This window comes from Ambystoma mexicanum, chromosome 5p (assembly GCF_040938575.1).
Source record: "Ambystoma mexicanum isolate Mex_15411 chromosome 5p, UKY_AmexF1_1, whole genome shotgun sequence".
Taxonomy (NCBI): domain Eukaryota; kingdom Metazoa; phylum Chordata; class Amphibia; order Caudata; family Ambystomatidae; genus Ambystoma; species Ambystoma mexicanum.
The window spans coordinates 659,142,251-659,168,347 of record NC_090930.1 but is presented as its reverse complement, the minus strand read 5'-3'; the positions used below and the strand labels follow the sequence as shown (position 1 = coordinate 659,168,347).

Genomic DNA, 26,097 nt, shown 5'->3' with positions numbered 1-26,097 from the left:
GTGTCGTGAAAAGTAAAGAGGCTAGGGTTTAACAGATTTGTTTTGTGTATTTATTTTAGAGATATATCATAGAAGACATCACTCTTTCAGTTTTATTGGGAACCCCGATTGGTAGCTCCCAGATCCTGAAGAAGGTCGGATAAATAGCGGACCTAGTGGGGTCCAAGATCGACCGAAACATATGTAGATCTGAGAGAAAGGAATCACAGCTATTCTTTGAACAATAAATGTGTATTAAGATATAAAAAGATCAATACTGACATTGATGGGATTGTCTTTTGTTCATATGTGAATATTAAGATTTCACTTTCTGTGAAAGAGATAAGATATTTTATATTTTTTGTATGAGTGAAAGTATGGAAGAGGAGAGACTTGTGTCAAAGAATTCAGGTTGTATAAATATGTTTTGACCAAAGAACATTCAAACTGTATGTGAAAATTAAGTATTTTTCTATTGCGAAAACGTTTTTGCAATTTCAAGAGTATGTTCGCTAGCCTCATTTATATCTAGGTCCATTGCTTATCTTCTATATATTTCACCTGGAGGACCTATGGTATTTACAGGTACCCTTCTATTTATCCTTCAAATGTACTTCTTTTCAGTACACCCGCACCCGTCTTCCAAAGGCCCAGTCTTTTGTAGGACCTGAACTCTGCCTCACAGCTCTACCCTAGACCTAACAGGTTTCAGGGCTTCAGTTGTGCTTCTCTGTGATATCTGTATCTGATATCTGTAAAGATTGTACCACTCCATTACCACTCCCCGCACTCACCACAGAGTTGTTGTGGTACATCGCGTTATGTTTGGGTTAAAAGATGTGATTCTCCAGGAGGGCTACTGGGCATTTTAACACCTCTCCATGTATTTGTCCCTTGAAGTGGCATTACCACATGATGGCAAATTGTGACAAACCCCTACCTCCCTTTCCAGGCAGGATTGCGTTGGCCAGGGGATTATCCGCACTCCACCCCCGGGACCAGCATCATGTTTTGAACGCAGGCACCCGGGTCCTTTTGCCACTCGAACCATCACTCCAAGAGACAGACTTTTTTCACAGTAATCACTGAGTTATGCAAAGTAAACGCTTGGATAGCAGCAACATTCTTGCAAGACCTTCAAGGGGATGTTCAGAGTGGGGTTGGGACAGGCAGGGACTGTGTTTCCTGGCGGAATGCCAAGCCAATTCTAGGAGCCACCCATGTACTATCAAATCAGATTAATAAAAAAAAAATAATGGAGCTGAAATCACTGTGGATATTGCTAACACACTTGCATCCCAAAGAGCTTTGCTGTAGGATGTGAATGATGGTATTTGTGGGTTAATAGTGCCCTCCACCAGGTAGCCTGGAGCCCCATTTTATATTGGATAATGGCTGTCGTATGATGATGATGGGTCAGTGCATAAGGATATCCTGGATGTTTCTTTTGAGAATGGAAAGACACATTAATGTTGTATCACAGGACTGAAAGAATGTGGGGTTTGGGCCTAGGGCAGTAACAAACTCCTTCGACCTTTAGTAACAGGACTTATTTGTCCAATTAAAAACGAAGATATTGGAAGATCAGAAGGTAAGAAACTGGGATGCAACATGTACTGGCTAGGTGCTTGCTACTTATACACAAGAATGGCGGCTATAGGCTTAAGTCACCATTGTGCTTGACTTAAGAGGCTATACCTGCAATTTTGAATGTGTTGTCTATGCCTTACATACTTGACAGCTACATTTAAAAAAAAGATACAGGAACTTTCTTTATTTTGTTCGTGATAGACACAGGGAAGGAGAGGGTGCTGCTCTTTTAATCAGGCTATTTGACTGCGTTCAATACCGGTTTTAATGGTACACTTTATTTACCGTGCGTGGGGGTGGGAAAGCGGGCGATAGCTGCTGCAGGAATTGCACAAATGACGCAGGTTGAATATGAGGATGCCCCGTAGAACCAAGAATGTGGGCAGAGGCAAAGATTACCCTTTGTAATTTCACCTGCATGTATAATATCCTTGGTTGAGCTATGCATGTGTATCTTGAGGGAGATTGCATGTCCTCTGAAGTGTGTTTTGGTGTATTTTAATATTGAATTGCCCACGTACAATGGGCCTCATTATGACCCTGGCGCTAAGGGGTTAACGGCACCGTAAAAGGCTGTGGCACCGTTAACCCCTTAGCGCCTTGAAGGTAATTTCTGTACCGCAATTTGCGGTACCGTAATTACTGCCTTCCCCATTCCCATTGAGCCCTATGGGGCAAAAATGGGAATGGGGAAGGGCCATGGGGAAATGGGGAAATACTGCCCCGCCAACCTTGGAATGGGGCGGTATTTCCCCATTTCACCATGGCGGACACGTTACAACACCGGCACCAACCATGGTGCTAATAGCGCCATGGTTTAGCGCCGGTGTTGTAATGAGGACCAATGTGTTCGCAAATATTTTCCAGACCTATACAGTGAAATGCATCTTTTTATTGTAAAAGTGAAGGTCATGCAATACCATCACTGGATGATGAGAAAGAGGACAGGGCATCCATCACAACGCATTGCCATCATCATGAGCAGGCATTAACCTGAGCTCAGGTAAAGTGTCCAAAAAGGCTGGCAGACCTGAGCTGCATTGATCTGATTAATACATGAACCCACGGTGGCAGAGGGGTAGCATTTCTTGGCATGTATTAACTCTACAATGACTACAGTTGTCCACCTTAATGCTGGTGCCACCACTGAGACTAAAACAGATTTGATGAGCCATTTGCAGTTTCATTGTTCCAGACATGGGTGCAAATGCGTAAATCCTGTGGTTTTTCCATACTGTCAGGATCAACCAGGTTTTCATAGCTGCCTTTTCTTGGTGGCTTAATACTGGCCCACTGCAGTGCCAGCTTCTATTAACACTCAGGCCTGAAGTGGAAGAAGAGGACAGGTAGTATCCCGACAGACACCTCCGATCTATCCTGGTCCCCAAGAATTGCTAGAGGTGGACTGTGTTGCAGCCAACATGCAGATGTGGAACTCACTGCGTTGTGGTGTGGGTGGCTGGATATGTAGGATTTATGTTACCCCCCTAATCTCTGGAGAGAGAGGGCAAGAAGGGTTACGGTGCCTGAAAAATCAGGGCACCAATCAGCACAATGCCATCTACCTATGACTCAGGCGTTCCCAATCGATTTGAATGCACCTGTGTCCTGTATACACTTGGCCTTATTTCTCTAGGACCCGCTTCTTCTTAAACTCCACAGTTATTAGATGATGAATCAGATGTTGATTACACCAGCAAGTAGGAGCTAATGGCGGCACTCCTGCCCTCTGTGCGTTTCTTTCTATGATTGTGAACCCACCCCACATTCAGTTACATAGATGTGAAGATGCATTGTGATTTCATTGTTGCCCAGTTACATCCTGCTGGGCGAAATAAGCTATTTTCTGTACCAGAATGAATATCCCCAGGCCATTGTGCTTTATCACACATTTGCAGTGTATTTTTCATCAGTTAATGTTGTTAGAATTTCTGGTGCACAGCCCAGTTTACATTTTCTTAATGCAGCACTGGTTTAGTCCCTCTTTGCTAGAACCGTGGTTTGCAGCTAGAATATGTCACTTCACACTTGGTCGACCCGCCAGTGTGTGGTCTTCTTCACTAACAAACGCAGTGCCAAATTAAACCATGTGGAGGCCCCTAGGCAGTCGAAATGTCTGGGCGGGGGGGGGGGTTATCTCCTAATACGTTTTTCATTTTCTGCACTGCTTTATTTTGATCCATTGTCGGGGGTCCCTAAAGTGGGTCCCATAGGCCAGTGCCTACTTGGTCTAATGGGTAATCTGGCACTGAAACTTGTGATCTACCTGCTCTACTGAGGCCCATTATCCTCATAACAATGAAAATATTTGTATCCTATATCAGTCCTCACCAGCCTACCACTGCACACAAGCATGAAGATGCTAGTCTTGATACTGCCCCCGGTCGCCTGTGGATGCTGCCGGCTTGCTAGGGTCAGGTGAAACCTTCCATGTGACCCCCTTCCATGCGAGAGATGATTGCCCAGGCCTGTATCCCTTGGCATTCTGAGGATTACAGTTCTGGATTTACCCATTATGAATCCAGGGCTACAAGCCCCAACATCCAAAGAAATACAACAGTATGTGCCCACTATAGTCTACCGAATGGGCATCTTGGCATATATGATATAGCATCAGAGAACTACAAAATGACTTGCTTTAAAGCAATTTCATGTTCAATGCAAGTGTTTCTATGCTCTATATGTGTATATGTTAGAAAATCACCGAAAGGAAATCAGAAGCAGGTCAATCATAAAGGGGACTTTCAGTAATGCAACCCGATACTTTGGGAGGGTCTTGGGAGGATAGCTCAGTGGCAACGTGCTCGCCTTGGAAGCAAGACGACACAGGGCAACACAGGTTCGATTCCCGTGCCCGCGCTTAGAAACCTCTGGGTATTAAGCACGTTATAAATAACCTATCATATCATATCCTAACCCCACGGGCAAATACTGATTCTAAGTAAGATTAAAAAGGCGAATCACTGCGGTTTCCAGAAAGAAGAAGCTAAACGGATAAACTGCTGATATGGGGAGCCTAAAAGTCTGTTCTGGGCATAGATACCGCTCGCACGGTGCCACGTGGGACAGGATAAAAGCCTGCATTGATCGACGCTTCTCAGAACCCGCGGCTCTTCCGAATGGCCCGTCACCTCACACGGGTGGGCTTCCAGCTCTCTGTACACGATTTAAAACTCCCCATGAATTTTAAAACGGAGGAGAGGGAACACATCCCCTTCCCGGGGATGAGCCTGTCAAGGGTTTAACCCAGCCAATTAGACGGACCAAGAGCTTTGAATTCAATGCTTTTAGTTAAGCAGAAACACTTTTCCCCCTTGCACGATTTAGTGCAGATCTACATAGAAAACTGTCTGGGGATTCATTTAAAAGGATGAGCTGATTGAAATGGATTTGCCGAGACGATAATACCCCCCTCAGTAATGAGGGCATCTGAAAGAAGCATGCTTATTTCATGGGCACAGAAGACATTGTGAACAGAGGAGCGGAGACTAATTATCCTTGCAAATACTTCCCTAACAAGCAGCAACTACATGGAATACTCAGAAAACAAAGTTACAAAGACAACTGAAAGGGAATCGTTATTAAACAGTGTTTTGGTCCACAAACAATACCCCAGTGGCAAAGGCAGTGGGTGCGGTGGCTGTGCACGTGTATTCTAATAATGATTACAGGCCAGTGGTGGCTTGTAATTTATTTTTCAGGGAAGGTTTGTTAGTATGCCCATCAAATTAGTGTGAGCGTCAGAGCATAGCGAGGGAGCTGGAGCCATCCTGCGCGAGTTCAGGGGGTTCCCAGCCCAGGATTAATTCTGAAATACATGGTTGAACTTGTGCATTTCACAGCACAATTTCTGACTAAAATGGGTAAAAGCCATACATATTACAGTCGTCTCTGTAGGGCAACACATGAAAACATCCAATAGATGACAGGTGATTTATACAACACAGGAACATTTTACAACATGTTTTCATGATTCATGTGTCCTAAATATCGGCCATCAATGCCACAATAAAAAGCCTTTATGATGCCCTGCCCACAACAAATGCTAACATGGCCACTGACCTATCCTTGCTAACTATATATGCCAGCCTTGCCACTGATGTGACATTGATCCCTAAAGACTTTCATGGGTGCTGTCTGCACCATCGGTGTAGCCAGGATTCTTGCCAGGATGGTGCTGGCAAATCATATATGGTAGACCCCTGCAGAGTACCCGTAAAAAAAGGGCATCTAATGAAAATGTTGGCAATAAAAATGGAGTCAGTGGAAAAACGTGGTGAAAATACTTCTGTAGTGAAAAAGTCGCCAAGCAAAAAGTAGTCAAAAAATGCAGCTGAAAAGTAGCCAAACATGCAGTGCTGCTAGGGTGTTAGGGTTAGGAAGGGTTTAGCAGGCTTGTGAATGCCTGGTTTAGGGTTAGTATAGATGATATGGTAAGGCTAGAGTCAAAATTTTGTTTAGAATTAGGGTAAGAGTTAGGGTCAGGGTAGTTGTGGGACGGCTTGTGATGCTAGGGTTTTTAACACTGAATTTCTTTACAAATCAGTGCAAACGGTGCATTTTACAGCACTTTTCCCAAAGACATAGGCTAATAAAACAAATAGCAGCAACACACATAGGCTCAACAGAGTGCTTTCTCCTGTAACAACGCGCCCCACTTCTGCAATACACTGTTACCAGTTAAACAAGATGCATGGGGATAACAGGGGCACAAAACAGAGAACACATGCTTATATTGAAAAGCCCTCATCAGCTGAGCACCAAAAGAAAAAGAAGGTGCTGTTTCCTTGATGGTTACTAGAGTTTCCTATCCTTTAATGGAAACAAACAACACAGTTCATTCATTGTACTGTACTGCCCAAACATCTGACTTGGATTTTGAAAGTTTCTGATATGTTCTTTACCATCAAGAAGTGTTGTCCTGTGCCCTTCAACCAATCCCACTCCGCCAAGTCCCACAAACTACTGTGGTAACCTGCAATACTAGTTGATAGGGCTTTGTAAAATGTAAGAGATTGTAGCAGTACAGCAATCACTGGCTATTTGCAAAATGAAAATACCTTGCTAGCAGAAACAATTAAAGCCTCACCATGATATAATGGTCAGTTTAAGAAAATGTAATGAATCTGTATACGCACATTTATTTTACAGTGGATACAAGATTGTGAGCAACATATCCCACCCTAATATTGTTGGGTAGGCTTATACAAGTGCTCAGTGAAAAGCTTTTTGTATAGCAGAGAGTTAACATATAATCTGATACGGTCTTTGTCCAATGGGATTCTGTAAACTTGTAAAGGATGCAGATTGTGTGAAAGGTATTGTAGATGTCTCACTATCTGTTGCCCTAATACTATGCATGAGTAGTGTCAGGCATATTCCATACCCATAATTCCTTTCAGGCCATGCAAATTATATTGCATTGTGGTGAACAGATATTCTGGTGCTTGGACATTATTCATATTGAAACAAACATAAAACACGTGGACGAAGATGTATGTCTGAGGACCTTTTGCAGAGCCCAGGTAGGAAGATTCAAGGTTGTCCGGTAACAACCAAATGTGGACTGGGGTGGAATTTAGAGTCATAAGGTATACGTGTAGTATGGTCAATTTAGGAGTCATGGGTTTGCAGGGAAGGTTATTTGGCTAATGTTTGCAGGCATGTTTTAGATATTCTGTTCATGGAGACAGATTTTCAAATTCGTTTTTAACCTCTTGAGGGTATATTCTGTTTTTAGTGTGTTTAGGTTGTCAAGGTCATGCTTGAACAGTGTGTTAATGAAAATAGGCTACGCCAGAATACCACATCTAGCTAGTGTAAATTAGCTTCATTTAGAGACAAAGCAAATGTCAGGTAACTACTGTGGATTGTGACTTATGAATTCTTGAGAAGGTGGGATTCGTCTTTATGCGCTGCTAAAACTCTTCTGAGCAGCACCCAGAGGGAAGCTGGGTAAGCACACAGGCACACAGCTTAGCAGGAACATTGGACTTGTAATTAGAGTTATGGTCAGGGTTGGGATTGAAGTTAGGGTGATTGTGGAGTTTGTATACAATTTTTGATTCATTCTTATGGTAACAGCCTTGTACTTTTGTCTATTTCAAGAAAAGCTTATTTTGGCGACTTTATTACCAGCAATATTTGCATTGCTTGTCTTGAATGACTACATTTTTTAAAACAACTTTTGTGGCAGAAGTGTCCTGCTGTGCCTGAGGAGTTACAGAGTTTGTAGCGGAGCGACAATGTGGATAATTACATTTTTCATAGATTTTATTGGGCTGCCTCGAAACACTAATGCACCTTTAAGGACACTGACATGGAAACGTTGAAAAATCTCACGGCTATGCGGAGCGTAGCAAAGTGTGGTAGAAGTGTTCTGCTGTGTTCAGCGTGGTGTGGCGGGGAGCACATAAGTTAAGTTCTTTGAAAACTGTTTGGACGCTCCATTTATCTTTTCCAAGTAACATATGGACTTGGTCCTTGTTACGCCGGCTGGCCATTGGATACTGTGTGTTGCGGTTAGGCTACTCCCGAGATTTATGGTATGCTGAGCTAAAAACATAAAGGCTTAGGAGCTCTATGGGCCATTGACTGTAGTTGAGGGAAACGTGGGTTACCGCACCTAATTGAGCCCCAATACCAAGACGCCTGGCAGGCACGGCACGGCTTTTCCTTTTCCATTTGATTATTTGCCGACAGAACTACAGCCCGTATATAGATCCAAGAGACGAGATTGACTCCACCGGGGTGACTGTGGGCAATATTGCCTTGGAGCCCAAGTGTGAGTTTGCCACACCTTTGGAAATGACCAGCTGGAGTCTTAATTCAGTTCTGGAACTGATTAACTGGCAGGCAGAACCTTCAAGTCATTACCGTGTTACAACTCAGGTAAACATATGAAAACGCGGGGAAAACGCACGAGAAGCCCCACCTTGAACAAATCAGGAGCAATGGTAGCGCCTTGCAAAAAAAGGCACAACCATTTTCTCTGTACCAACATCCTCTACCCAGCCCTAAATAAAATCATACTTTACAGTCAATAAGCAGGGCATGGAATCACCAGGCATTGTGGTAAAACTTCCTTTACCTGGAATTAAACAGGATTCAATTATTTCCATAGATAATAACGGCTCACTCCTGAAATTATGCCAGGTGGCTAAAAGGAATTCTATGGCTCCAGCGGATTTCGAGTTGGATAACCTGATGTCCTCTAATCTTTCCTGTACGCCTAATTTGGAAAATGTCATGACTTCATCTGAATCAGCGCCACGGAAAAGCGAGAATGAAGATGAAACAAGTGAGGAGGAAGAAGGAGAAAATGAGACTGATAAGCAGGTGAGGAGTTCCCTAAACAAGTAGAAGAGACTCGACGCCTTAGAAACTAAATTGACACCCTCTTTCAGCTGTGTGCCAGGATGGCAGAGGAACAAAAATCCATAAGGGAGGAGTTGGTTGAGCTGACTCTCATCTCAAAAAATGCCAGATGCCCAGTATTTGAGGACGTGCTAACCGAAAAAATGTATCATACAATAAGTGCAACGTCCTCGACTCGGAAGAAGAAGCCATCTCAAGAAAGGGCCTATGTGGTGGCGGCCTCAGACAGTGGGGCGCTCGAAGCAATTTGCGCCGAACTATCCTTGCTAAATGCCCCTGAGTCACCGCCCAGAAAGCTTAGATGCATAAAGAAGGGTCCCAAGATCAACAGGGGCCCTATCCCGCCTGTAAAGGAAGCAAAGCAGGAAGTTAGGAATAAGCAGAGCCACCAAACAAATGACAAGGGGGCCTTTCTCGCCACAAACACTCTACCAGACAGCCAGATCAGACAGGCCCTGCTGAAGGGCCCAATGGATGGGCGGGTCACTAAATCCTTGACTTTGCCTAATAACAAGGAAAGCAGTAGGCCTGAAGGACCTGTGTGGGTGGACCAGACACCATGGAATACCAGTAAGCACCAGAAGCCTCGCCGCTTAGCAGAGTTGAATGCAGGAAACCTAGAGAAAAATCCACTGCCAACAATAAAGACGGATAAAATCCTGGCAGTAACAAATCCTAAAAACTCAATCTGGTTGTCACACAAGAATTAGAACCCCTAAGGGAGGGGGTTTCTCTAACCTGGGCAGATCGGGTTGAGCAGCTAAGACCATGCACTAAGATCAAGGAGACGGAAATGAGGGACCCAGCTTGGTGTGCAGAATTGACACACATCAAGTTTAAAGAGAAATAAATGACAGCCAATAGTCCTTTTCTGAATAGATCGTGGTTGCTGGAAATGCTGCACATGATACCCAACGTAGGCCTGATTACGACCACAGACCTTCTAAAATTGGAATTGCCCAAATTTGACAGTCCTGATAACTGGGCAGTGGGGCTAATTTGTATTCCTGTTCATATTAGCAATGCATGGCTATTTGTGTCAGAATGTAATTTGAAGTGAACCTAAAAGCCAGGGCTGGTTTATTATTTTACACATGGCATGGCACAACTTGAGATGTCTGCAAAACAGCCCACAGATGGGTGTAATTCATTCAGATGTACAACCCATAAGAATCTATGTGATAGTCACATGCTGGTAGTCATTGTTTCACATATTAGTACTGCGCATAACACACATAACATTTGTAAATCTGCATTCCAAATGATGCCAGTCAAGCCTCCTGCTTATTTCATACTTGGGAATAATGCAGATGTTGATGGGCTTTATTTGCGTTTGATTAAGCAACATAGGGCCTCATTACGAGTGTGGCCGTCCGGAAACAAGGGTGCCGGTAGGCTTACCGGCACCCTTGTTTCCGGACCGCCACACTACGAGTCTGCCTGTAGGGGCCGTAGTGCCCGGCAGGTCTGAACCTGCCGGGTGCATCGGCCGCAGTAGGCGAAGTTGTCACGGAAGTACTGGCACTGTTAGCAACAATGCCAGTGCTTCGGTCTCCCCACTCCCATGGAGTCCTATGGGACTCCACGGGAATGGGGAGTTACCGAATCTGCTGCCTGACTTCCTGCTCTGCCAGGACTTGTACTGTCGCGGTGGTACCGGGAAGCCAGGCATCAGATTCGGTGTTTCAGGGTCAGTGGCAACCCATCGGTGGCACCGGCGGGTTACCGCCAACCTCGTAATGAGGCCCATAGTCTTTCTGCAGAGACTCCCAGTGCGTTTCTTTAAGATTGAGGACTCCCAGTGGGAAAGAACTCTCAATATGGACATGCAGCTTCTGTGTCCATTTTAACAAGAACATCCATTGTCCTGGAGTCAGAGAAGGGAAATATTTTCCAACAGGATTTGTACTCCTGTTCCCAGGCCCCATGTTCACACCTGGCAGGTACAGACATGGATTAAATGATTTAATTCTATCTGATAGAATAAACCAAACTGTAGAGAGAGCACTGTTGCAGGTAGGGCTCCTGTGGATTATTTTATTTTTCTCCCGGTCTGTCCTCTGTACCCTTTCAGTAGGACCCTTTTAAGTCAGTGGCATCTTTAAATGTTTTGGGACCGCGGGGACAGACAACTTTGGGATGCCTATGAGCTAAAACAATTAAGGGATGCCAAGGCTGTCTGGTCACTCCTTGATCACAATCACAACCCATAATTTGATATGTTGCATTTGTTGCGAATACAATTAGTGTGGAAACTCCCACTAAGTATCTATTCTGGAATAAGAATACTAAAAAAGTGACACTACAAGGGCAGCCTTGGCTGTCCATGGTGAGGGTACTTGTGTTCTGGCTTAGGTATGACTGTCCCTGGTGGGAACTGATGTGCCGCCTATCTAGGGCTGGGGGATAGACAGAGGAGGCTAACCCCAATTTATTTCTGACTGCAATCTCAGAGAAGTGCAACAAATAGTGTGTAGAAAACAAATTCCATACTATACTACAATCCAGAAATACAGGAACAAGGAGCACGGGAGGGAGTGTAGTTTCCTTTTTATACCCTCTAGTCATCTGTGCACTTGTACAACTTTAAAACAGCAAAACACCGGTAATTCATCAAAGACGTCTGGTTGGCGTTCATATATTCTGCAATAAAAATGGTTGACCGGTTTCAGTGGGATACCAATCGCTTCTGTCCCAATTTCTTCAGGACCCAAACACAGGTGTGACTTTTTGTGTGGCAAGTCACTATAAAGTTGCATGAGACCAGACTGTGCATTGTGTGTCACCACTGTCTGTTTTTCCAAACTGGTGCTACAGTCCTGTTCATGCAGGCTGGAGGGGGAGATATGTCTCTCTTCATCAACTGTTTTTTTAGTTAGCAGTGATGTCTTTTTTCTTTCTATTTTAGATTCCAGAACGTTCGGGCAGCCCGTGCGAAAGGATGTTCTGCCATTCGTGTCATAGATTCTGAATTTTGGGCAGACATTAATGTCCTCCTACACAACCACGGGAATAATCTGTATACCATGAAAGAAGGAGAGAAAATAGCACAGGGAATCCTGGAAAATACCTTATTCTCAGTACCTCAAGAGACTGAGGTCCTAAGACACACAGAGAGAGGATCAAAAGGGTTCGGAGAGGCAGACTTCCCAGTAGTAGAACCCTGTCAAAAAGAAGCAGAGGAGGTCTTACCACTTCCAGACCTGGTCTTTGTACAAAGAAATGACACGTCCACAGAGAGGCTTTTGCTTATTTACAGAGGAAGTAAGACGTAGCCAGGCAAGTCTGTTTTTCTTCTTAACGAAGGGGTTGTTATATCAGGTTTATGCAACTAAAGACGGTTCATCTCAAACCCAGATGGTGGTTCCCCGAAATCATCGAAGAGTTGTGTTAGAGTTGGCCCATTTACATTTAAGGGCAGCTCACCAAGGCGTAGTGAAAACTCAGAGTCAGATAACTTCCCGACTCCACTGGGCCCGAGTTTTCGCTGACATGAAAAATGGACAATTTTGACTTTCTAAGTTGATTCCCTATCAACGGAGATGGGGAAGCCACCATGGTAAGGGAAAAGGTATGTGATGAATTGAAGGGATTCATCCCTTCTCTCCAAGGGGGAGCCTCTCCCTTTGAGGTTAGGAAGGTGAGCCCACTTCACAAGACCCTCCCTAAGGGTCTGGGCAAGTGGGACCTCACTGGGAGAGACTCCCTCTTAGGGTACTAGGACTCCCGTTCTGGTGAGGAACTCTCTAAACCACAGAGTTTAGCAGCATATATGTAATAATTGCTACAAAGACTAATGAACCACATACCTGTTTGGCTGAAGGTAATGCTGGAACCTACCAGCATGACAAAGGAAATGAGAATATCTCTTTAAAAGGTCATGCATACTGAACTGGGATGAGTGGAGTAAGTGGGAGAGGAAGAGAGCATTCTACATCGGTGAAGCTCCCTGACATGAGCACTCCTGAAAGAGGCAGACCAAAGAATAGTCTTGGAGCCCGCGACTTTCAAAGAGCAGCTGAAGGCCCAAGAGAGACACTGGCAGCCTCTTGTATTCTACAATGGGAGAACCGTGTAAGGCAGGAAAGCAGTCTTGTAGCAGGTGGTGGCGAGTCCATGTTCTGAACGTGGTGCCAGGCGCCCAACAGACAACGCAGAGACCATCCAAGAAGGCAGCTGGAAGCGTGATCCGCTTCTGAACGGTGAAGCCCATATACTGCGTGAGGAAAGCCGAGAACGGAAGAACAAGAAACACAGAGAAGGAGAGAGACATTGGGAACACAAGCAGCTTCCCGGCAGCATGCTCTGTGTATGGCAGAAGAACATCAAAGGACAAGGGCGCGACTAAACGAAAGAAGGAGTGAACAAGTACCAGAGAAGATCACCCGAGCAAACGCAAGAGCCCGCAGCATTCCCTAACCGGCAAAGAGGTAACAGGGAGAACCGAAGAAGCTGGAGGTTGCCGGGGCAAGGGAAGACAATACAATGAACTTGTCCCAGTACTGATGAAGATTTTCTTAACATAAACATATGTAATTGGAACTGTATAAAGCTGAGAAAGAGGGGACTGAGTAGCCCTGGCTTAAAAGGCTATGAAGATTCTAAATCAAAACCTGATAACCAAGGGAAGATATTATGTGAGCAAGAAGCTGCAAAGATAAGGGAAGAAAGTGGAAAGCAAGAGAGAATCCATAAGTGGAGAAATACAAAGGGGGAAGAAACCCCAGACAAGCTGAGAGAGCCTGCATCAATAGACTGCGAAGTCCTAAAAATCCCAACCAACAAGTGTGGAACTATGTTGAGGAAGGTTGCGATAAATGCTTTGCTAAAGAGAATATTAAACTCCGGAGTGTTGTGAAGGAATTACAATTGCTAATGAAAGACAGAACTAGAGACTATAAATGAAAGTCCTGACAGATAAAAAGACATAGATACCAAGAGGCCGTCAGAAAGACTTGTACATCAGGAGAATCAAGTCAATCTCCTGGAACTGTTTAAGTTTAGTTTCTTGGTGATAGGGTCAGGGTAGAACTATTTTTGGTCTGAGGACTTCTCTTTTTTGGTATATCCTGACGACAGCACCTTTAGTTCCTTTAGATAGGTAGGAAAAGCCCCTTAGAATCAGGAAAGCTATGCCGGTCTCTTATCATTTAAATAAAACCAAGTTGGAAATGTCCTCCAAGAGTCTGACTCCTTCTTCCAACCCACCACAGAAGACATTATCATGCTGACTTGCCCAATAGCAGCAGTTTTGCAAGAAGACAACATCATGTTGCCCATACCATGTAAGAACCCACTCATGTTGGCTTTGCTCATAATACCAACAATGGCACTGTAGGATAAGGGGGCTATGGCACATTGACCCATAGATGACAATTTTACTGCATCGTCCTGTGGCATTTTCATGGGACTAAACCCTCAATAAGCCCCTGATACTGGCCGCACATCTTTTCCTTACTCCCAGACCCTGCACCTCCCCTAAGCATGCAGTAAAAAAATACAGTGAAACATCTGCTGGTAAATGCTGTGAAATTGCTATGGGCAAATGGAGGGGTTGGGATGGTACCATAAGACATGCCAGGCTGGCAGTGCTAATATATGCCAGTATTCCCATATATGCCTGTATCCTCTCATTGGAGTGCCCATTTTGCTTTTCCTATTATTAGAGCAATAGTGCCCCTGAAAGCAAACATGTCCATGCAGGCTGTGCCAAAATAGGCCAGATCAGTATTTGCAAAACAGTCATTTTGCTTCCACCTTAATTCTAGTAATATTGCCTGTAAAATAAAATAAAAAGCAGACGGATCTGTTGATCATGACATTTCTCCTGTCAGTTTGCTCTATTTCTAAATCCCATGGCCCTCATTCAAATCCTGAAAGCAACGTGGGGCCACATTTACATGCGCATTGGGAAGCGATGTCGCAAACCTAACTTAAAATTGAAATATGAAAAGTTCATTCCATTGGCTTTTCCTAATTGAAGAACGTGCACGAGCATTTGTTTTTTTAGAAAATGAATCCTCAACATCAAAAATAATAAATGTATATAACGGTGCTGGCAAACTATAAAAACCCAAGAGTCTGTAATGAAATATTCTCTACAGAGTAAAGAGTAAAGAGGATGAGTCCCTTTCACTGCCACTTTGGCTATGCTTTCATGTGGCCTAGTGGGTAAGATTGCTGCCTCTGAACAGGATAGACTTGAATTGAAATCCTCCCCCAGAATACTCTTATAGAGGCTGAGCACGCACACACTATTTATTCATCTAAAAGCACATCACTAACTTTTTTCGTATCCTCATCTAAACACCGCGAAGGGATCAGCGTCAACCCTCTGAAAAAAGTGGGTGGACACCATTCACCTACTTATACGCTCGACTTGTGTGCCCTACAATTATCACTTTGCATTCATTCTGCTATAATTTCTGGTGCTGCCACTCCCAGCCTGCCAGCAGCCAAAGCACAAGCACACATACCTGTCACACACGGCATCCAGTGATTATATTGAATAAAAAACAGACAGGTATTTAATAACGAAAAGCTTTACAACAAAAAATTCCAATTTTCGATTATTTATATGGGGATGGGGTAAGGGGTTAAAACGGGTAGGGAGGGGGTTTGGGGTGGGATTACAAACATAGGGAAACAGGGGATTGCAGATGGGCCCAGATGAGAAAAAAACAAACAAATTCTGTATTTTCTCGTTGTAATAGTTTCGTTATAAAATACCTCTGTTTTGTTTCTCGTTATAATCACATAGAACCGCACACACATGGAGGCAGATATACTGATACATATACACACAAGTCACCCAAATACATTTCATCCACAACTGGCATGCCATGCACATAAAGAACCACTTTTTTCACACTTACTGAAAGGGGCCCCTAGGGGTCCCTCGCGTTATGGAAACAAGGCGGGTCACCACACACGATAGATATGCCAGACACGAGGTTGTATTCCCAAAGCTAGGGTTTATTACAGAGCAAATAGTCTCAGTTGGCCAACTCGGTCTCACGCCCCGCGACGTGTATCTCTAGACCTCGAGGGACGCAAGAGAGCGAATTACGTACATCAGTTACATATATACAAAATGGATATCATACAATCAGCTGTGACATGTTTAACACCCCCCTTTATTGGGTTTCTTTGAACTCGGTTTGATGATGGACACTTCCGACGAATATGACACCTTCAAATATCTATTCCAGTAACAATATGCAACCTTGCAAGTGAAGAGACATCTTTTCTTTGTTGAACAGAACACAGTGCCTCAGGTAAGTAGCATTGAACATAATGTTCAAGCCATATTTGTATACTTTTGGGAGAAGCTAAAGTCAGTGCTACCTACCCACACTTACACCAGCCCAGGAAAGCGGGTGGCAGATGGGGGTGGGGGGGTGCATCGCCAGGTTGTGTGGCAGAAGCCAGAGGGGGGCGCTGCTCCCTTTGCCCCTCCCCCAGCTCTGCCACTGATACACCTGTTGTCTATCAATGAGTTACTTGTACTCCTTTCCGTACTGTGTGCCCTTGGGCAACATAGGTGTCATTTTCATTGCTTAATTTTTGTATAATTTACAACCTCATATTGAGGATGGAACTGGATTCTATCCAGTATCAGATCACATCACATTGTTTTTCTGGCAGTGAATGTACGCTCTTGCACTTCTCTTTACTACAGAAAAAAGGTATTGTCTTTGCAAGGACAAAGGGTAAATAATGGCCAAGTTCTACTATTCTCTAGGAGTCTCGGGAGGATAACTCAGGGGCAACACGCTCACTTTGGAAGCAAGACGACATGGAGCAAACACAGGTTTGATCCCTGGGTTTGCGCTTAGAAACCTCCGGGTATTAAGCATGTCATAAATAACCAATTAAGGATGAGGGGGTAAATAATCCAAAATGTGCACTATTTGCCAGGACAAAGGGTAAATAGTTCAGAGTTTCCACTATTACCAGGACAAAGGGTAAATAGTACAACATGGGTACTATTGTCTAGGATGAAGGGTAAATAGTACAGAAGTTCTACCTTTTGCAGAGACAAAGGATAAATAGTGCAACATGTGTACTATTTCCTAGGACAAAGAGTAAATAGTGCAACGATGTATACTTTTTGCCATGATGAAGGGTCAAGAGTGCAAAATGTATACTATTTGCAAGGACAAAGTTGCGAAAGCGAAATAGTGCGACATTTCTACCATTTGCCAGGAAAAAGAGTAAATAGTGCAAAATGTGCACTATTTGACAGGACGATGGGTGAATTATGCAGACATTATGCTATTTATAGGGACAAAGGGCCAAAGGCTAAATAGTGCAGAAGTGTGCACTATTTGAAAGGATGGAGGGTACGTTGTGCAAAATGCAAACTTTTTGCAAGGATGAAGGGTAAGTAGGGCAAAGGTTCTACTATTTGCAAAGGTTAAATAGTGCACATTTCCTACTATACTCCTGGTGTAGAGTCTGCTTTAACCTCACTATCAATACTGACTTGCAACATGGCAGGGGGCAACTGAAAAATGGACGATTCCTGATGTTGAAAATGTTTGATCTCATCCTTCTAGAAGAGGCATGGACCATCCTGTATTGAAGTTAAAATTAATTAAAATCCCCTAAAAGTCAGCGACCTCATGTGGGCCCCTCGCAGGTCTATCCCGAAACAAGTACTGTCCCATCCGACCCTGGGTGTTCTCTGGGATATCTGGAGGGAATGCCCCCGAACAGCCCATCTTTCTTCTTGGCCGTCCCCTATGACCTCCTTGTGGGGGCCCCCCCTGAAACTGGGCAGCAGAGGGTTTAGAGAATCCCAGCGTTGGTCTGACGCGGGCCTGGAATGGGCGGGCCAGCTGTTCAGGGAGGGAGAATTTCTGAGTTATGAGGACCTCAGGGATGGGCTGGGAGGCGGGACTCTCTCCATTTTCGAATACCTCCGCCTTAAGGGCATCCTCAACGACCCCTCATGGGGCCCAAACCTGAGGAGACAACTAACTCCCTTTGAGAAACTCCTTGATTCAGCAACTTCTAGAAAGGGCGCGGTCTCCTGTATGTACGCAGTCCTAAACACCCATAACCTTCAGGCTAAGAGGGGCTTCTGTGGGTTTTGGAACAATCTGGCGGGAGAGGAGATATCAGAGGACGCCTGGGCTCGTATTTTCAGGATATCGTTTCATGGTAATCTTTTCACCTCGGACATGGAACACAACTTTAAAATCCTGCAGGGGTGGCACAGGGACCCGGCAAAACTCTCGAAAATGTTCACAGGGGTATCACCAAAATGCCCGACGGGCTGTGGCCAGATAGGGAATAGAGGTCACATGTGGTGGCTATGCCCGAAGGTGCAGACCTACTGGGAATCAGTGAGAGATTGGAGAGCGGAGGTAACGGAGGACCCTTTACCCCTCAACCCGTTGACCATGCTGCTTGGCCTCCCCCCAGAGGAAGCGGAAATGCACCGGTACCCAAGGATGTGGGAAACTATGTTGAGAGCAGGCAGAGTGGCCCTAGCCCAGAGGTAGAAGAGCCCAGAAACACCTTCCAAAGAAGATTGGACGAAAAAGCTTAAGAACATGTTCTTGATGGACAAATTGACTGCCATGGTGAACAATGACTCATGCTCATTCCTCGCTGACTGGTATGGGGTCCAGCAGACATGGGGATGGGATGTTCATTAGTTTTGAGATCGTACCCCCGGATGGTCGGGGCGTGATCATCACTGAGAAGGACAACACCCAAATGGGGGGTCCCCACGACCCGGGGCGACGTCGGCCTCAAGCCAGCAACTGAGTTGGTCACATGTTGCGCCGCTTCAAAGACCTAGGAAAAGATGTGAAAGTTTGGTCTCTTTACTGCTGTTATGTTCGGATTGAACACGGGAGGGAGGGGGAGGGTTACGAAAGGGGGGGGATTGGGGCTATTGTAATATCCCTTTTTCTGTTTTCTGTTTCACAAAATGCTAATAAAAACCAAAGTTAAAAAAAAAATTCATTAAAATCGCCTCAGTGACTGGCTCCACTCTCTGAAAACAAATAGCAGACACTGTTCGCTTGTTAACTTGTGCACTCCATCCTCTGCTGTACATTAGCCTCCCAGCCTCTCCTTCATTCAGCCAACCTATTCTGCATGCAACCCCCTTATAAGGTAACAGGGCTGTTACGTACACCTTCTCAGTGCTTTCAATTCTGTGTGTGTCTCTCTCTCCCTCTCCCTCTCTCCATCATCTTGCATCTACATACCTAAATGTGTGAATTCATATCTCCCAAAACTAATCTTCATGCTCACAGGGAATCTGCCTTCAAGCATGCATCAGCATGCACGCATCATGCACTCGTTGTTACTGCTGCTTTCTTCCATGTAATTGTGTCCTAGTTTGATTATGCTCACAAGGACGTTCATAATCGCAAACCTAATGTTACATACCATGCAAGTCACATGTTACAGAGGAGGGACGTGGGCTATTGCTCCTCTTTGTGCTTATAAATTGTGGAAAATATATGCTATTTATCCTTTGTCCTTGCGAATAGGCACTTTCTTTACAATCATATAATGTGGTGAGCAGTACAACAGGCAATATTTTCAAATGCTGTATGCTTGTGCTCCTACTGCCACACTAGTGCTCAGGGCCCACATACAGTATTTCTGTAAGTTTACATCAGTTGCCTCTCTACAGGTTGTACTCTTGTAATCAGTTAGATCTCCCCAGAAGTAATGGCAATTACTATAGAGAGAAATCCGGGCCATAAAATCACAATATATTTAATGAGGGTCTTTGATTTAACTTGGGGCAGTCATTGATTTGGATTTGTTGTAAATATGGGAAACCTGAGTTTGCAAAGGTCTAATTACTCCTACATGGATGTTATGAACAAATACAAACTAATAGAGGTAGCAGTACAACTGCATTTTTAGAGGACACTTTCTATCTGATAAACAACCCTGAAGAATGTTGCACTGTGATTCGAAACATGACAGTCATGTAAATACATTCTGTATTTTGCAAACTCAAAATGTTGAATAGCAGGTGGATGCTACTTTAAAACCTCCACATTCGGAAAGTATCTAGTATCATTTGGCTTATTCATCATAAAAACCTGGCTCTCAGACGAGCACTCAGCAGGTGTACATTAAACCATTCCTGCCAGCTACAAAATCAAGTTTGCCAACATAATCACAAGAGAGGAGGGGGACTCCATCAAAGTCACAGTGCCAAACTTCAATAACATCCCAGACTGTGTAATGCTCTTCTTAATCTGCATGGGCTCATACATGTCTACATGAATCTTCCTTCTCATATACAGACTGACATCCTACAGCCCTTTCTTCACCGATAACCTAATGATGTGGTTGCCAATTTGTCTGTAGACCACCAACATCTTACCATACTAGTTGTCTTCAAGATCTGGCTTGCGAAGGAGGATAGCATGACTGCAAAATTACTCCACAAACCTCAGACACACCCTAGATGGTGTATTTTGCAATGAGAACTTCACTTCTGTTTCCGCCCCAGTCTGCTTACCTTGGAGAGACCACCTTCCCATCCCATTCACTGAAGGGCCTGTACTTGCAAAACCATCAAAGGGACCCTCAATGTTAACCAGACCTTGGAAAGCCATCAAACTCAACACCCTCCTTGGAAAACCTCGAAACACAACTGAAGGACAGACCAAAGCACTGGAGGACCAACTCATTGACATTCACATCTGGTCAAACAATAACCCATAGCCCCAAAAAAAGCAATTGAAGACCTCACAAAAGTTTCAAGCCACCTAATAGTTTACTCCCTAGCTGAATGTTAGCAAAAAAGAAAATTGAAAACTTGAGAAAATACAAACAATTAGCAACCTTCCGACAATCAGGCATACCATCGGCAACTACGGTACTACAAGGCAGACACTATCAAAGTGAAAAAGGCCCACTACTTCCATTGTATTAAATCAGTACAACACAACCAGAATGAAGCCTTCAAAATCATCCAACAATGTAGAACTCTGACACCTGTAACATGGCCCCAACATTTACTCAATCGCCACGGCAGCACACATAAGTAACCAAATTCAACAAATCCAAGATCTCCTCTACAAGAAAATACTAAACGATCCTTATTCAATTGAGCAAACAATATTCCGTGACTTCTACTCTTTCATTAAAAGAGTTCCACCCATTCACCTCCCATGATTGCTCTCCACAGTCCACTACAGCAACCCAGCATGCTCTCTAGAAAGATCCATGTCCACCCAACATATACAAAGCACTAGCTATGGACCCAGAACTGACACTTTCCTTTCTGTGCCTCCTCAATTCCTCAACCAAGAAAGGGATGTCCTGCTCATCCTCGAAACAGCCTGTGTCAAACCTCTCCTTAAAAACCCCATGGCTCATCACTACAACCCAGCTAACTACCGTCCAGTATTCAACACACCTTCCACCTGCAAAATCTTTGAAAAATGCATATATCACCAACAGCGGGAATACATCGAAACCAATAACCTCCTCTATGAGCGCCAATTTGGTTGCAGACCAATGAGAGGAACACAATCCACACTATGCTCTATATGGGACATGTTGAAGAACAACACGGACAATGGCTCACCCAGGGCACTCATCCTATTGGACCTTTCTGCCACATTCGACACCATCAGTCACAATCCTCCGTCCAAGAGATTAGATGTCATAGGGGTATAGGGAATCATGTTACACTGGATCACCATCTTCCTTAGTGAGAGAAAGAACATGACTGCCCCTTGATCGCATCAGTAAGGCCGTACTCACATGCTTCGACTATGCATGTACAAACTCACAAATGACCCAACCATTGTTGCCAGCTTGTACATTTTGCAATCAAGTGCTCGTCTGTGGGCCCGCAGATCATGGACTGAAATTGATAAGACGTAGACAGAACCATACATATAATAAGGGTTGTTCTGAGGTTTGGAAGCCTGTCTAAGAAATCTCTGTCCCCCGCAGCCGGTTTAACTAGAGTGTAGTTGGAGAGTTTCACGAGCGCAGCTGATCAGGCAGCAGCTGTCAGATCTGTAGCAAGGACTATCCTCTTCATTTAATGTATTGCATTCATTCGCGATATGTCATACAATGCAACAAATACATTAAAACAGTTCATCACATCATACATTTTCCCATAAAATGTTAAAAAATAATATCCTAAATTACTACAATCATTTTGTAGAGTAGACATCATTCACTGTACTCAATGTAAACACATACAAAAGTAAAGTGCAGTAGATAAACATATTAAACAGACCATTATGATAATCACATTTGGTAGTTGCAGACAACCGGGTTAAGCTAATTCATATGTACATTTACCTGCAGAGCAATGCCCTGTATATAAATGCTGTCCCCTTAATGAAAATCGTCTCACGTGTAATTGTTTTGTACAATAACAGAGCTCCATTGATGGTTATAACACCATGTCTGACAAGGAAAGGTTCCACATATATAATTCTCTGGTACCGATATTTGGGACACAACATAAAACGCTGCACCGTTTCCATGTTTTCGGGGCAATGTGAACATGGATCTGAGTGCTCCAGATTCCATTACTTTTTTAATGAACCAACCGGTAGAGTTCCCATTTGAAATCTAATGTATAATGATGTTGAATATTGCAGTTGGAGGATATCCAAAAATGTTTCATAACAAATTTCTAGTTTTAAAGCCCAATGCATTTGCACAAGCTCAGAATCCCTGTATTGCTCTTTCATTTGGTGGAAAACATGGCCTATACACGTGTTTTTCACCACATCTTTAGTTGCGTTATTTATATTTCTAGGTTCATCCCACAGATCACCAAGGTCTAAGAGAAACAGGATGGATTTGATGTGTAGGCACCACTAAAGACAGCTTCCGCCAACTTGAGAGAGGGCATCGGTGAGTGCCTCTCTTAATTTGGTGGGCACTGGTGACGACTATATTTTCAGCCTGTACAAGTCTGGCCTAATAGCTATTTCGTTTTTTATGCTATCGATGTCCATTTTAATGGGGACATTAGACGTTCCTTTCGGCAGACACAACTGATTTCTGAAGAAGGTATTTTCAATTTTTCCTTATTTATAAATGTTCATATATCCCCATATGTTTGAGCCATAAATTGCGACTACCTTGCCTTGTGATTGCAGGCCTCAAGTAAAGGCCTAATGGCCCCATTGCCAAGAAATTCTGCATAACTTAGTTGATATTTACTAACTCTCTACAGTTTGTTTGGCTTTAGCCGTTTGTTCAGACCACCTACACTTGCTTTCAAACCTCACAGCAAGGTAATCATGCATGGTCACCTGCTCAAGTATAGTATCCTCAACTAGCATTGATATTTTACAACCCTTGGCTCGAGGAATGGAAAACCATGGCTTTTGATTTTTTCTTATGAATTCCCAAGCCATTTTCAATGCAATTTTCATAGAAGAGTACAGACTGCTTTAGAACACACACAGGAGTCTTGGAAATTAAAATTGCATTGACAGCGAATAATAGTAACTGAATTGTGTCCTTTCCCAAGGTTGGGGCATCAGTGGCCACCTTGTCCATGATGTTAAAGATTGAATTAATGAACAGACAGAAGAGGGCGGGGGCCAGGACACGGCCCTGTTTCACCGCCTTCTGCACTGTTAAGTAGGGAGTCAAATCACCTGCTAAGCTCCATCTTATGCATGCTTTGTTTTCGCTGTAGAGAGAAATGATATATTGAGCAAGGATAATGGCACCCCCGCTGACATTAATTTCTCCCATAATTTGGATCCAGGGACACCATGAAATGGCCACTTTAAATCCACAAGTAGGACATATAATTTCATATTCCTCAGTATTGCATATTTGTTAATGAGCAGTGAGAGTCTAAAACACTGATCAATGGCAGATACCCCACGTTGGAACCCTGCTTGTCGATAGTCAATAGCCACGGTCTCCTTGATCCACTCCAGTAAATGATCAAAGAGGATTTTTGCAAAAATGTTAAGTGCAGAGTCTAGCAGTGAGATGCGCTGATAATTAGCAGGCTCATCTCTGCCCTACTTCTCATAAATTGGTATTATTTCTGCTTGCACCCAGAACTTGGGAACAAATGTGAGACAATATTTATTTTATAACAAGTCACCCAAATCGTGATTTCATTACTATACACATTCACCGGAATTTTATCCACTCTTGGTGCCCTGCTCCCTTTAGGGACTATGCATGTGTGCTCTATAATATGAAACCTCTTTGTGGAATTATAAGTAGTTCATAGTACTGAGATACTATTGTCCCAAATAACAAACGAGTGCACGGATGGGGAATGAATATACACATAAGAATGCCTGTCTAGCTGTGCCATGTGCCTGTCTAGCTGTGTCATGCATTGAGCCATCGACCACTACTAGTTTCAAGAGAATGCTATAGCATCTAGCAGATCCAAGGTCCCCTTTCCATTAATTGAAATGCAACACAGGACTGCACAATTCATGGCTAAATGAGAAGTCAGTAGCACATTTCATTCAAAAGGATTCCATTCCCTTTAGGCAGCATAGACACCAGTAAATCAATGTCAAATGTGTAGGTCTGCTTCGTGACACGCCGGTTACCTCTGGGGTCATGTAGGCAGATAATTGATTGGCATGATATTGCTCTAGTGGATGTGGAGTATAACACACGTAATTATCCTCCTGAAAGCATGCAAAACCATGTACCTGTTTTATCTGATTTGTCAAAATACACCTCTGACAAGGTGCAAGACTGGGATAGCAGCCAACTGCTAGAATTGAATAGACAGGGGTGGCATTTACATATTCATGGAGTTTATACAGCACCACACACAGCAAGAAACATCGTCAGAACACTTATGACATTTCATTCTCGGCCTTATATAGAGGCATTTGCTCAGGCCGGATTGGGGATAACCCTGATCATCGACTTACATTGGAATTTCTCTTTCACCTCCGTCCCACAAAGGCACACAATTCCAGTCTTGAAGGAAATAGCTCTCATCTTGCCACTTCTACCACTGTTAAGTAATAAAGAAAGATGTACACAGGTCACAACATCATTTATAATCTCTCTGCCAGGATATGAACAACGAAGAACGTGATATCTAAGTAGTGTGAACTCCCTAACATTGGTGCATTGTACCCATGCCTCTAGTGAGACCTACCACAAGTGTAATCAGGTCAGGTGTGCTGCAGTTGTTTAGATCCCCAAGGCCTTACCTCCTATGTGTGCCCTCATTAAGTAAAAAAAAAATACTCCTGAAGTTTAAGCATCATTTGCTAGTACTTCACCCGGTCCATCATTGTGAGTTTCCTACTAGTGAACAGTGTCTTGGACTATACTTGGGTTCATCAATGTGGATGTTCTCACATCAAAAGTGTGGACAAATAGCTGAGTTCTAGTGCTATGAATTCTGTGAAAACATTGATCTCTTTATACCAAGTCTACGGTAATGGACCTGTAAAGCCCTGCAGGTTTGGTGCATACATGACCATATTCACTTCGGACCTGCAATGTATCACCACGGATGTAGATTTTTCATGTATATACATTTTTCAGGGGTTGTTACTGGGAAGTCCGTTCATCATGTATGACATAATGGCTGTCTTCTGTGTGTCTGGGATTAATGTATGGGCTTGTTCCTTTGTTTATGTATTCATTTGTTTTGGAGATTTTCTAAGTGCCCAAAGTTTGCATTGTGACCAATTCACGCAGGTAAAGTAGACCTACAATGATTGTATGTCATGGCACAGAGGCTTCCTTTTGTTAGACTCTATTTTTAAGTATTTCTATACAGCCCTAGGAGAAAAGAAATATATTACATTAAACTGCCACTCCCAGAATGTTCCCCTGCCCCAGTCTCAATGCACTCCACCAATCAAATCAAAGACGTTCTTAGTCAATAAAAGTATTTTCACTGCCAAGTCCCTCCTCTTTGTTTACTGCTACCAGAAGCTTGGACAGTTAAGCATTAAGGCAATTCTTGTTGAATGTTGTCATATTTTCCTGAAATCACCTGTCATGTGGAAGTGGCACAGTCAGGTTCTTTCCTCCCAAGGAACTCGGAGCACTGCACGGAGAGGGCTAGAGGTAACAATTCAGCGCAGAAATACTTCCCACAAGATTCAAGCTCTCATTGAGTGAAGCTCAATGCAGGAAGAAGCTTGTAGGGTCAGGGGAATT

The 26,097-nt window shown here is 43.7% G+C and overlaps 1 protein-coding gene across 4 annotated transcripts in view; it reads right to left on the bottom strand.

Annotated features, from left to right (window-relative positions):
* DRP2 (dystrophin related protein 2) overlaps window positions 1–26,097 on the bottom strand; it is a 1,496,582-nt gene that overhangs the window by 212,694 nt on the left and 1,257,791 nt on the right. For all 4 annotated transcript variants that reach the window (XM_069613022.1, XM_069613021.1, XM_069613023.1 and 1 more), the window contains one exon: window positions 24,846–24,931. In XM_069613022.1, coding sequence (XP_069469123.1) covers window positions 24,846–24,931 — 86 coding nt within the window. The remainder of the gene's footprint in view (window positions 1–24,845; window positions 24,932–26,097) is intronic.